A 12,441-nucleotide genomic window follows, 5' to 3' on the forward strand; every position below is an offset into this window, starting at 1 on the left:
ACAGAAGAAGCATTGTATTAATGCATGCTACAAAACAGATAAATTTGTCTTTAAATTTGAATGCAGTTCACAGTGACTGAATCCTCCAGCTTCAGCCACTACATTTACCAAGGAACAAACTGGAAAATGGAACTGGTATCATTCAGCTTGTCCAGGAGGTGGAGGAAGGGAGTCTCTTTCTACATAGCCAAAAGAGTAATTTATTGATAAACTATACTGACAACTAAATTTCTCTTAAAATTTAACCACAGATAGGGATTATTTTTCATTTCACTTAGAACAGAAAAACATCTAATTAAGATTTTTGTTTTAAAATCAGCCTTCATTTTTAATGACTCTTCATATGGTTCTGATGCTTCAATTTTAATTACAAATACACTGGGGTTTTGTATGGTTTTCTCATTTTTACTATACCTGAAAATAAATATTCACTTCATGGCTAAAGAAAAAACTGTTTTTTCCCCCTTTTTTTAATTCTCTGAGATCTTCTCAGAGTGGTCCACGATGGTTAGAATACAGATTAATTAACTGAATTTCCACATTATGGAAATAATTTCATCATTTGAGTGGCTTATCAGAGACTCCTGTCTTTGGATTTAAAACCCCTAACTTCCTCCTTACAGCAGATATTACCCTTTGCACTGCAATAATGACTATTCAGCTATGATATTCCATTGTAGGTTTATTTCCCTTTAAAGTTTGTGGTGGTGGTATTTGTTGCTTGAGTTTTGGTGTGGTCAGCAGTATAAAAACAGAAGAAAACAGTTCCGTCCCTGGAGGAAAGGAGTACTTGTGGCACCTTAGAGACTACCAAATTTTAGTCTCTAAAGTAATACTTAGAGACTAAGTACGGCTGCTACTCTGAAACCTTCCCTGGAGGGTTTACAATCTGATGTAAAACATAAAATTCTCTGACAGGTTTCAGAATAGCAGCCGTGTTCGTCTGTATTTGCAAAAAGAAAAGGAGTACTTGTGGCACCTTAGAGACTAACAAATTTATTTGAGCATAAGCTTTCGTGAGCTACAGCTCACTTCATCCAATGAAGTAAGCTGTAGCTCACGAAAGCTTATGCTCAAATAAATTTGTTAGTCTCTAAGGTGCCACAAGTACTCCTTTTCTTTTTATAAAGTTCTCTGAGTTGTTCTGCAATAAGCTGTTATCATTGAAAACATCTACTTGAATTTTAACCTTCTTTGTTTTTGCTCACTTGCTGATTGATATGTCAAGTTTTGAGAGATTTATTTAAAAAAAAATCTTTAGTAGAAATGACCCTGTTGCTCTTCAAAAATCTTCTGTTGTTGTTGTTTGTTGTTTTTGTTGAACCCTTAGTCCTGCTTTCCTGTATCAAGGGCAGTCTGATCTATAGAGTTTCCAGTTTAGTTAGTCAAATAATTTTTGCTAGAGTAGGTGGGTAGGTAGGTGTAGGACTCTATTAATGTCTCTGAGGACACTGATGATTGAACTAAGAGTTCTGTCCCCTCATTGGTTCTGTATGGCTTTTAACTCTGTATTTAAGGGGACCAGCTAACAAGTTCCTGGGAAATGGGGGTATGTAATGTGATGCTGATTTCTTCAGTCTCTGAGTTCCTAGTGGCCTTTTATCTTTCTATGCTCAGCATGCTACAAATCAGTTTTGTCCCAATACACAACCCATATCGTAGTGACTGGTACCAGTTCCATTTTGCCTACAATTCAGTTGATTTTATATTTTATTTCTCATTTTATAATTGATATTTGGAATCAGCAGCAATTTTCTCATTTATTTTCTCATATTTTTATTCCAGGATTTGCCTCTGAAGCAGGGAGTGTCTGCATTAAAAATGACCTGTAGTTCTCTGCTTCATAGGTTAGAAACTTATTTTAATATTTTGTGGCTAAGCACAGTCCCGTCTTTTCAAAAAATTCTAATAATGAATGGTTTAATTGGCATTGAATGTGGACTACAAGCATACATTTTGCATTGGGGTTTCCATTGTTTTAGATAAAATGATTAGTCCAGTTGAAGCAATAAAAGCCTTGTTGTTTGCTTGCAGTCTTTTTTATGACCTACAGTTAACTAAAAACATAACAGATTATCGTTCAAAAGTTTAAGTACCATTTGGACACTTCAAAAATAATATTGTATTGCTTAGACCTTGTATTGCTTGAAGCATTTACATTCTCAAACTTACCAAATTCCAAATTTTCATTTGGGGGAAAAAATCAATTCACAAATCACATTATTTCAATGGGACTGCTATAGCCAGCACAGGTGCAAACATGTATCTTGTATTTACTTCTGAATTGTACATCGCAGATGCTTCTTCAGCTCCCTCCTCTTCCTCCATGGGCGGTGCTTGCAGCTCCTTTACCACCTCTTCCAGTCCTACCATTTACTCTACCTCAGTCACCGACAGCAAGGCTATGCAAGTGGAGAGCTGCTCCTCAGTCGTGGGGGTAAGTAACAGAGGGGTAAGTGAAAAGCAGTTAACCAGTAACACAGTCCAGCAGCAACAATCAATGCCGAAGAGACATACAGTCCTGTACATCTCACCACCACCTGAGGATTTGCTGGATAACAGTCAGATGTCCTGCCAAGATGAAGGGTGTGGATTGGAATCAGAGCAGAGCTGCATTATGTGGATGGAGGATTCCCCCTCCAACTTCAGTAACATGAGCACCAGTTCCTACAATGATAACACTGAGGTGCCACGTAAATCACGCAAACGAAATCCAAAGCAGAGGCCAGGGATCAAACGTCGAGATTGTGAAGGATCCAGCATGGATATATTTGATGCCGACAGTGCCAAAGCGCCTCACTATGTCCTTTCTCAGCTCAGCACGGACAGCAAAGGCAACTCAAAAGCAGGAAATGGGTTGGTATCTACATTTTTTAAAGTTCTATCACCATATGTAACACCAAGCTAATAAAACATACTCCTGTTTTTTCTCAAGTGTTCTACTCAGGTTTTCACATAAACACAGCCTCTCCTTCCCTTTTATATCTTAGCTCATAAGTTTCTTCTAAAATTGCTAAGCTTTACAGAGAAGTAAAGCTAAGATTTACTACTATATAACATATTCTAGGCTTGCTTAGTTATTCAGTCCAGTACTGGTGAGATTATCCAAGTTTTTTTCCCCCAATGAATTGAGATTCCCGAAGGATAGAAAGCTTTTTAATTCTATGGCTCCATCTGTAAAAAGTCTATTTAAAAAGAGCTATAACTACTGAAGAGATCTTACAACTGTTCTACACTGTCTTTCTAAAAATACCTTGTTCAGATTTTTATGTGAGGATCTCAGTTGATACATTTTATTTGCTTCTGTCTGTCTTTCTATTTATGAAATAGAGCGATGGATATAGAAGTTAATTGCTTGTTACGATTTTTCAGCATTTAAATTAACACGTCTTTCAATTTTTATATGATAAAATGTTAAGATTATATGCTGAACCAAATTTTGTTTTTCATGTGAACTCACTTCTGTATTTGATTTTCAGAAATAAATCTCTAATCCTGTTTCTCTCTGTGCTTCTGGGTTGTGTGCATGTGTGTGTTCGTATGTGGGCAAGTCTGGGTGGTGTTCTCTCATCTCTACCACTTCACACTGTTTACTAAATACATTTCAGTAGTTGCTTTAGAGAGAGAAAACGTCCATGAGTTTACAATAGTTTGTTGGGGGGGGTGGTTTTTTTGTTTTTTTAACCTGTGGCTTCTTTAGTACTTATTTTTATACTGCAGTCAAGTGGGTAGATTTATTTTTTACTTTTATGTATGTGCTTGCAATGTATTCTAATGTTCATCACTGGAATGGTGAACATTAAAATATGACTGACTGGAAAGATGAGCTTTTCATATTCCTAAGGGAAACAGCCTTTAGTCTGTGTTCCCAGGGTCATTGCAGTTCCATACTTAAAATGTTGCTTTGAGAAAGTGATTCTAAGAAACTCTCCAGAGTGGTCTGCAGCTTCATGGTAGATATCTCATTTGGTAACCAGGCTCAACAAAGGATGTAGAGTAAAACATTGCCACCCAGTCTTTTCCTCCTGCCTTCTGCAAAAAAGTACTTAATCAATGGAACAATTTTTTGTCTGTTTACCACAAATGGTCTAGAAGTATAAGTGAAACAGTCCAACATCCTGGTGATAAGTTCACCAGGAAAAGTTTATAATACTGTGAAATATTAAGTATTTTAAATTGATTTGTAGCTTCTCAGATTAATAAATAAGTTGTTTAGAAAGCTAGAAAACAAGGTTGCACCAAGCTTACAGGAAAGAAGGCAATTATCAGTTACCATGGAAAGAAGTGCTCTTTCTGTAGACAAGAATTGTGTGTGCATAGAAGTTTTCTCCAGACAGGAAGCACAAGTTTAGTAAGCTTCAGATGTGTGACCTCTGTAGCTTTAATAATGAAGAAGCTAGCAAAATGTTCATTACTACCATAACCAGGAGCTAAGCAGCATGCATTAATAAAGGAAAGGTTATGTTTATATAGCCTTAACCTTGTGGAACATTGGGAACAAGGTTGATTATAGTAGTATGAATTATACAACATATCTAGATTGTAAGAAAAAAATTGATAAAGTTCCAGGTAGCAGATTCTAATTAAAAGTAGATGCTTTAGTATCAGAAGTGGGTAGTACACCGGACCCTCGCTAGAACGCGCGTCTATATAGCGCAAATTCACATATAACTTGGTCGCGGCCATGGATCCCAAATTTAATTAGTTTAATTGGAATTCATTTTAATGCGGTCCCTGCGTTAACATGGTACCGCGCATGGATCCCAAATCCTGTGTTCTACAAGGGTCCGGTGTATACGGAAATGGGGGGGGGACATCTACATCTAAAGTACAGAGATGTACTACTGCAAACATAGATTTTAGCAGTGACTGTAGATTTTTTTTTTCTTTTCTGCCTAGTGGAGCTCAGCCAAGTTAGTTGACTCACATTTTGGCATCAGGAGAAGAGGGAGGATGATGACATTTGTTATATATGCTAATTCATGCAATGGAAATACTAGCTGCCTCAGAAGAGACTTCTAATCTTCTGTCAGAGCTAGGGGAAAAAAAACCCACTTCCATAGAAACTGTGAAGAGAGTTTGTGAAAGCTTTTTTAAAAGGCTTTGATTTTTTTGATGATTTTCCAGGGCAAACAGGAGGATTCCTGTTCCTTCATTGGAATCATGCCAAGTCTCAGTCTCACTATTAGTCTCAAGTCTTCATTTGGACCAGCTGTGGTTCAGATGGCACACATTTTAAATTATCAGGACAATGAAGAAACAAATAAAACAAAAATAGAATGTTGAGATATTGAGTAGGCGTCATGGAATGTGTTCTAATAAAAGCATTTGGCTTTGGCAGTTCATTTGAATGACCATGCCAGTCAGAATGATTTGTTTGGTTCTGATACCATTAAGCTCATTAATAAATAAGTATATGTAAAATATTGCTGTTGCTGTTTGCACAGGCATGGAAAATGGAATGCCACTGATTCTGGGAGTAAAAGGTAACTGAATTCAGAAGGACAGTGTAGAAATACCAGCTCTCCTTTATAGTTGGGAACAGGGACAAATGAGAGGGATTCCAGTAAAATATTTAAAATTCCTCTGTAATATAGGTAATTAGATTGTAAATGATAACCATAATTTCAAGAGACTCTTAAGGGGAAAACATTTCAAATAATTGGCAATCAGTACCTCTTCAAACAAAAATGACACAGTATATGTGGAGTATTTTACCAAGCAAGGTAACTCAGGATTCAAAAGTAGAATAATTAAAGAAAACACATAGGTAACCTGGGGAGGCCAAAGTATTAAATGTGTCTATACTTTTAATAGGTAACGAGTCTGTCTGTTCTTCCCATCAAAATTCCTATGATCTTAAAAAGAAAAGGAGTATTTGTGGCACCTTAGAGACTAACAAATTTATTAGAGCATAAGCTTTCGTGAGCTACAGCTCACTTCATCGGATGCATTTGGTAAAAAAAAAAAAAAAGTTTTTTCCACCAAATGCATCCGATGAAGTGAGCTGTAGCTCACGAAAGCTTATGCTCTAATAAATTTTAGTCTCTAAGGTGCCACAAGTACTCCTTTTCTTTTTGCGAATACAGACTAACACGGCTGCTACTCTGAAACCAGAGAAAATGTAGTGACTCAAAACTTAACATCTTTCTTTCAACTGCTAGTATACTGGAATAATTTCCTAACAACCTATGGAGAACTGATCATCTAAAATCTTTGAATGTAGTTAGTATTTTTGGTTAACTAGAACAGTAGTGTAAATCATACTGCTCTCTACATTTGTTTACTTAGTGTTTCATTGAACTTGTGTAGATTGTCCCAACTGGAAGAGGGTTTCTGTAGAATAAAAAAACTGGGTGAAAATAAAACTGAAGAGGTTTTTGTGGTAACAGGCTGTTTGGCTACACTGAAGCTGAATAATGAAGATTTCTTGCCATAAAATGGTACTATTGCAATTTGTATGCTTTTATAACCTCTAAGTTCTACATCTTTTCTTTTAATTTGAAAGCAAGCCTACAAAACAGGTCTGGTGAAGCACTTTGGGATTCTGTGCTAAGATTGAATAAAGGGCTCAGAGGACAGTTTGAGTCTTGAGAGATTAAATTTCATAAATACACAAAATTAAGTTTCTGCAGCCCTTGATAAATCAACCACTAGATCTTTAGTCAGAAGATTTATTCATACTTGTTGCAAGTGTTCAAGGGTCTTGCAAGATTTGGTATAGATGAAAGCATGATGGATAAAATCTTGTGAAAAATCAGACTTGTAGCAGTATTAAGAAAAACTTGCACTCTTCTCTACAGCAATGAAGGCCTGTCTTTTAGCAAAACTACTGTGGTTCAGCTATTCAGGGGTTATACAAGGAGTTGGGGACACCTGTAAAGAAGATGTACATTTCCTGTAGATTATGGAGCCTTGCTCTGTGGTATTGTACAGTGAGAATTTAGGCTGGGTGATACTTTGCAGATCCACCATTGTGTAAATCCATGGGCCATCACCTCTTCTAATCAGAGTGCAAATAGTCTCTCCAGGTTTAAGGCTGGCAAAGTTGCCAGGAAATAGGTCCACCATCAGTGAATGGTCTTGAGGAAGAAGAGGTTTCCTTTCCTTCCCCAGCCAAATTGCTAACGAGGGAATCTCACGCCTTTCCCTTTTTTCAGGCTATCCACACACTCAAGAAGGCAACACTGGCTAGTGACATTTAGATGGCTTCTTCACAGCCATAAATGCAGAAACTAATTGTTGATAAAGTTAAAGCTTACATTCTGCATAAACTGATTAAGCCCTCTCCCAGCCTACCCCAGTTGCCAGGGGCAATAGTTCTGTTCACTATTGGTAAAGGTGTTTATCAGACTTTGGTTCATGATATTCTACAAACCTCCACTGTATAAAGTCGGTGAGACATTCTCTCTTGATCCTTTAAAATGGACAAAAAAAAATTGATTGTGAAATGTTATACTTTGGAGGGCTTCTTCGTTCAGGTTTTAATTATGGAACTGATCACAAGCTACAGTACGTTTGAAGATCAAACACCTGGGAAAAGACGGTCTTGTTGCATGCACTGCGTTTGTTTTAAAGTCAGTGCAATTATGGCAAATCATCTTAAGCCAAATACTTTTGAAACAGCTTTTTCATATAAATTTCTCAATCTGATCTGACAGAAATTGCCAAATACTAGTTGTGAACTTGCATGGTCATGCAAATTCAGGAGGAGACAGGCATGAGGCTGTTTTTCTGTCTAAGAAGAAATTTATATCGTTTAACCTTAATTCTTGTGAGTTTTTAGGTCATATCACAAATATGCATATCGTTTTCCCTACGTTTTCTGATTATACAATATACTGGGAAGACCATATATGTCTTCCTCCTATTAATGTATTCTAGTAATGCTAATTGGTTTCCCCTCTGCTATTTATGTGGAAAACTGTTCATATTTTCATAGAATGGAGGAGACAGGGAAGCGTTGTCCTTACCCTCCAGGGTTCCTTCTCTGTCAGTGAGACAAGTCTAACTTAAACATTTGCTCTTATAAATATTTCACCTGCCATTTTATTTTTTTAATCTAAGGATGGGCAAACTTTTTGGCCCGAGGGCTACATCGGGGTGCAAAACTGTATGGAGGGCTGGGTAGGGAAGGCTGTGCCCCCCAAACAGCCTGGCCCTGCCCCTATTCACCCCCTCCCACTTCCCGCCCCCTGACTGTCCCCCTTAGAACCCCTGACCCATCCTACCCCTCCTGCTCCTTGTCCCCTGACTGCTCCCTCCTGGGACCCCCCTCCGCAAATCACGCCTCCTGGGATCCCATCCCTATCCACACCCCCACCCCCTGACAGGCCCCCCAGGACTTCCACACCCTATCCATCCCCCCCGTTCCCTGACTGCCCCACCCCAGAACCTCCGCCCCATCCAACTGCTCCCTGTCCCCTGACTGTCCCCTGGAACCCCCTAGCCAACTTCCCCCTAGCGCACGCCGCTGCTGCCCTCTTACCATGCTGCTCAGAGCGACAGGAGCTCGCAGCCCTACTGCCCACGCGGCGAGCTGAGGGGGAACAGCGGGGGAGGGGCCGGGGACTAGCCTCCCGGGCCAGGAGCTGAGGGGCCGGACAGGATGGTCCCGTGGGCCGAATGTGGCCCGTAGGCCGTAGTTTGCCCTCCTCTGATCTATGGCCCTTCTTTACATTGATTTGTTTTTATATGGGAATTTCTTATAACATGTTCTCAATGGTCTGCTTGGACTTCTCAGAGCATCAGAAAGCCAGAAAGGAGCCGGAGGGAAGAAGAGCCCGATGTTATGTGGTCAGTATCCTACTAAAAGTGAAGGCAAGGAGCTGAAGATCGTGGTACAGCCGGAGACCCAGCACAGAGCTCGGTACTTGACTGAGGGCAGCCGAGGCTCAGTGAAAGACAGGACACAACAAGGTTTTCCAACTGTAAAGGTAGTCTGTTTATAGTGGTACATGGCAATGCTGTGGGGAAAAGGGTTAATGTCATCCTTGGATGTATATGCAGGAGTAGAGAGTAGGAGCAGAGAAATGAATTTACCTCTGTGTGGCTGATTGGTTAGACTGTTACTGGAATACAGCATCCAGTTCTGGAATCCACATTTTAAAAAGAGGCTTCACAAAATTAGCGAAGGTGCAGAGAAGAGCCACAAAATGCCTTACAGTGCAGGCATGTCTACCCTGCAACTGGAAGTGAGCCTTGCGGTGTGGATAGACAGATTTGTGCTAGCAGAGCTCAGGGATAGCGCACTTAAAACTAGCTGTGTGGAGGACACGCTGTCTAGCAACCAGAGCTTAAGCCAGGGGGATTGTGTGGGCTAGAGCTCAGTGGCTAGCCTGACTCTCTGCTGACACCCAAAATCCACACAGCTAGTTTTAGCAGCTAGCACGAGTCTGCCTACCTGGGCTGGGAGGCTCACTCCCAGTTGCTGTCTAGACATACCCTGAGAGACTTAAGGAGCACAATAAATTTAACTTCTCAAAAAGAAGATTTAGAGCTTGCTTGATTACAGTGTACAAGTATCTTCCTGTGGACAAAATACCAGATACCAAAGGGCTCTTTAATCTAGCAGAACAAGAATTAATGGCTTGATGTTAAAAACAGACAAACTCATGTTAGAAATACGACTCCGATTTTTAACAGTTAAGGTGATTAGCCATTGAAATAAACTACCCAAAGAAGTGGTGCTTTCTCCATCTCTTTAAATCTTCAATCCTTATTCATAATGAGTTCCACAGATTCATGACACTGGGTTTCTGCTATCTACAGCCAAGGAGTCAGACTGAACTGGACAGTCAATGCCAGGAGAGCAGTGGCTCCATCTCTGAGAAACTGCCAATTTTTCATCTGTTTCCTTAGCTGCAGGCAGGCAGACCACCTCCTCCCTGCTTCAGAACAAATGCAAAGAAGAGAAAAGAGGTGGGAAGGAAGGCTTGCATCTCCAGTCTTTCAGGGTCTGCCTTTATCAGCAGAGGGGGTTCCTTTTCTCCTCAGAGTTATTGGGACTCTCCATGCCTCCTACTCACCCATATAAAATGCAGCATAGTGGAAAAGGCCAAGAAGAGAAGGAAAAACAGAAACTGTCTCCAGCACCTCCCTAGTGACTGAGTGCCTTGGTGGAGATCTGTGTCTGTTCCATGGAGACCCAGGCCTCTCTGAAGCTAAGGCAGGGTTTCCTGCAGCCATCCCTCCTTGACCCACAGAGTACCCAGGAAGCAGTGGTAACAAAATCACCTAGGCTGGCACAGGCAGCTGCCCCAGACCCAGCATGAGTGGCAGCTCCCTTCCCTTCTCTGGGGAAGCATAGTTTGAAGCAAAATATCAAAAGGCCAGTGAAGCTTTTCAAGCATGAAAACTGTCAGGGTCCATCAGGCCTACAACATAAACAAACATGAACTGTCCTCTACTACCCCAAGGGCCCCTACAGTCTTTAACAGGCAATTCTAACATGGATGGACAGTATTGCAAGTATGGTCCCCCTCAACTTTGGGAAGATGAGCTTCTGTTGCTTCTGGGAATCAGTGATCTCCTTTGTGGATATTCTTAATGACCCTATGCTTACGTGAGTTTCCTCTTCTCTTCTGCTCAGTGATGATCTCTCTCCTTAGGAGATTTTCAAGTTATTCAGATGTTGGATGAGTCTGAGCAGATTCAAGTCAGGCTTCCCAAAAGGTGAACCAGTCAGGACTTTTATCACCACAGATACAATCTGGAGGGATGGGGTGCTCAGACAGGGACAAAGATTGTTCAAGGGATCTGGGCCAAACAAGACAGCAAGCACAGTAAAACTGGAGAGAACTCTGGGTAATTGGCTGTGGTCTCAAGCCTCTGTTCACAAGCTTCCTGCATGTGCTGGTCATGACAGACAACACCTGAGCCATGTCACATGCCAAAAGTACTAAGAGAACCTCACCTCCTGATGATTTGTGTAAAGAAGAATCTGGAGTCACTTTGCTTCCTTCATAACCAAAGGAAAATGATTGTAGTTCATTCAGCCAGCATAAGTTAGACCATTCAGTATGGGAACGACACATAGAGGTGTTCTACTTTCTGCTAAAGGAATTCAGTCTCCCAGGGATAAATCTGTTTGTTTCCCACCCGAATTACAAATTTTCAGTGTTCTTCTTTTGCCAGTGGAATCACAAATCTTTGTCACAAAGATGGCAAGATATGACTTCCTTCCCTTTCCTCTCGTCACTAGAACTCTATAGAAGATCAGAAGAAAGCCAGCTGCGGTAATTCTGGTAGTCCTATTCTAGCCAATGAGGCCTTGGTTCTCAATCTCCTCAACGTGGCACAAAGACCTTCCATCTGCATTCCATCCAGAAGGCAATCTAAAGATGTGTCTACCCAGAGGAAGAAAAAACACAAAAAAATAAAGATCCCTGGTAGTGAGTCTTGGAGCCTGAGTCAACTGACTTGGGCTCCATGCTGTGGGGCTAAAAATAGCAGTATAGACGTTCTGGCTCTGAAACCTAGTTAGGGGTGAGGGTCTCAGAGTCTGGGCTCCGGCCCTAACATCTACATTGCTATTTTTTAGCCCCATAGCATGAGCCCAAATCAGTTGATCCGGGCTCTGAGACTCACTGCCAGGAGTCTGTTTTTATTTTTTAATTCCTTTATTTTTTTGCTGTGTAATGTACCCTAATATGCATAATTGTTCCTTGTAATAATCCAGCTTTTTGAGTAGAGCCTTTTAAGCCAAAAAGGTTAGCCAGAAGAGGTAATATCCACACATTTAGCTGTTGGAAATAAATCTACTAACCCGGTGGATTTAAGGACCTTGCTGAGATTTAGCCATTGGTACCAGGACAAGGGTTTCTCTGCTACCATGGATTCTTGAATTTCTTCAAGATGGACTCAAGCTATGCCAACACCCAAAAGTCAAGTTGCTGCTTTGTCTAGTGTTCTTAGCACAACAGACAAGTAGTGGATTTCATCTTGCCCAGAAAATGTATGCTTTTTTGAGAGATTGGGGTAGGGGGGAGAACAGGACGGGATGGACATCCCTTTTATGTTCTCCTAAAGTGCAGAGTTCTTGCATGGGATCTTAACCTGATTCTCAGTTCCACTATAGGCCCTCCATTTGAACCGCTCATGAAGGTGTCTTATGATTTTCTAACCATTAAACTGGTCTTTCTGTTAGTAATCACATGAATTTGCAGGTGTTTGAATTGGGAACTCTTCCTGGAACCTGAGTGCTGCAGCTTCCATAAAGATAAAGTCATATTGAGAACCAGAACCAACACTGCCTTCATACCAAACGTTGACTCTATGCTCTAGAGAGCACAGGATATTATCCTTCCATCCTTTTACCGAGCTCCATTGCATCCCAAAGAGAAATTGTGGTACACTTGAACATCTCACAATATATATTCACTGCACAACTTGGTTTAGAAAGACAAATAATTTGTTCTTTATTATCTGGTTCCAAAGGGA

The 12,441-nt window shown here is 40.5% G+C and overlaps 1 protein-coding gene across 7 annotated transcripts in view; it reads left to right on the forward strand.

The window, feature by feature from the left end:
- The window catches only part of NFAT5 (nuclear factor of activated T cells 5), a 162,069-nt gene that overhangs the window by 83,327 nt on the left and 66,301 nt on the right, over window positions 1-12,441 (forward strand). For 4 of the 7 annotated variants that reach the window (XM_043495159.1, XM_043495160.1, XM_038368777.2 and 1 more), the window contains exons 3-4: window positions 2,298-2,856; window positions 8,744-8,936. In XM_043495159.1, the coding sequence (XP_043351094.1) occupies window positions 2,298-2,856; window positions 8,744-8,936 (752 nt within the window). Of the gene's footprint in view, window positions 1-1,785; window positions 1,848-2,297; window positions 2,857-8,743; window positions 8,937-12,441 lie in introns of all 7 variants that reach the window. The other 3 variants (XM_038368778.2, XM_038368780.2, XM_038368779.2) reach the window with 3 other exon arrangements.

Source organism: Dermochelys coriacea, chromosome 12 (assembly GCF_009764565.3).
Source record: "Dermochelys coriacea isolate rDerCor1 chromosome 12, rDerCor1.pri.v4, whole genome shotgun sequence".
In the NCBI taxonomy this organism is placed as follows: domain Eukaryota; kingdom Metazoa; phylum Chordata; order Testudines; family Dermochelyidae; genus Dermochelys; species Dermochelys coriacea.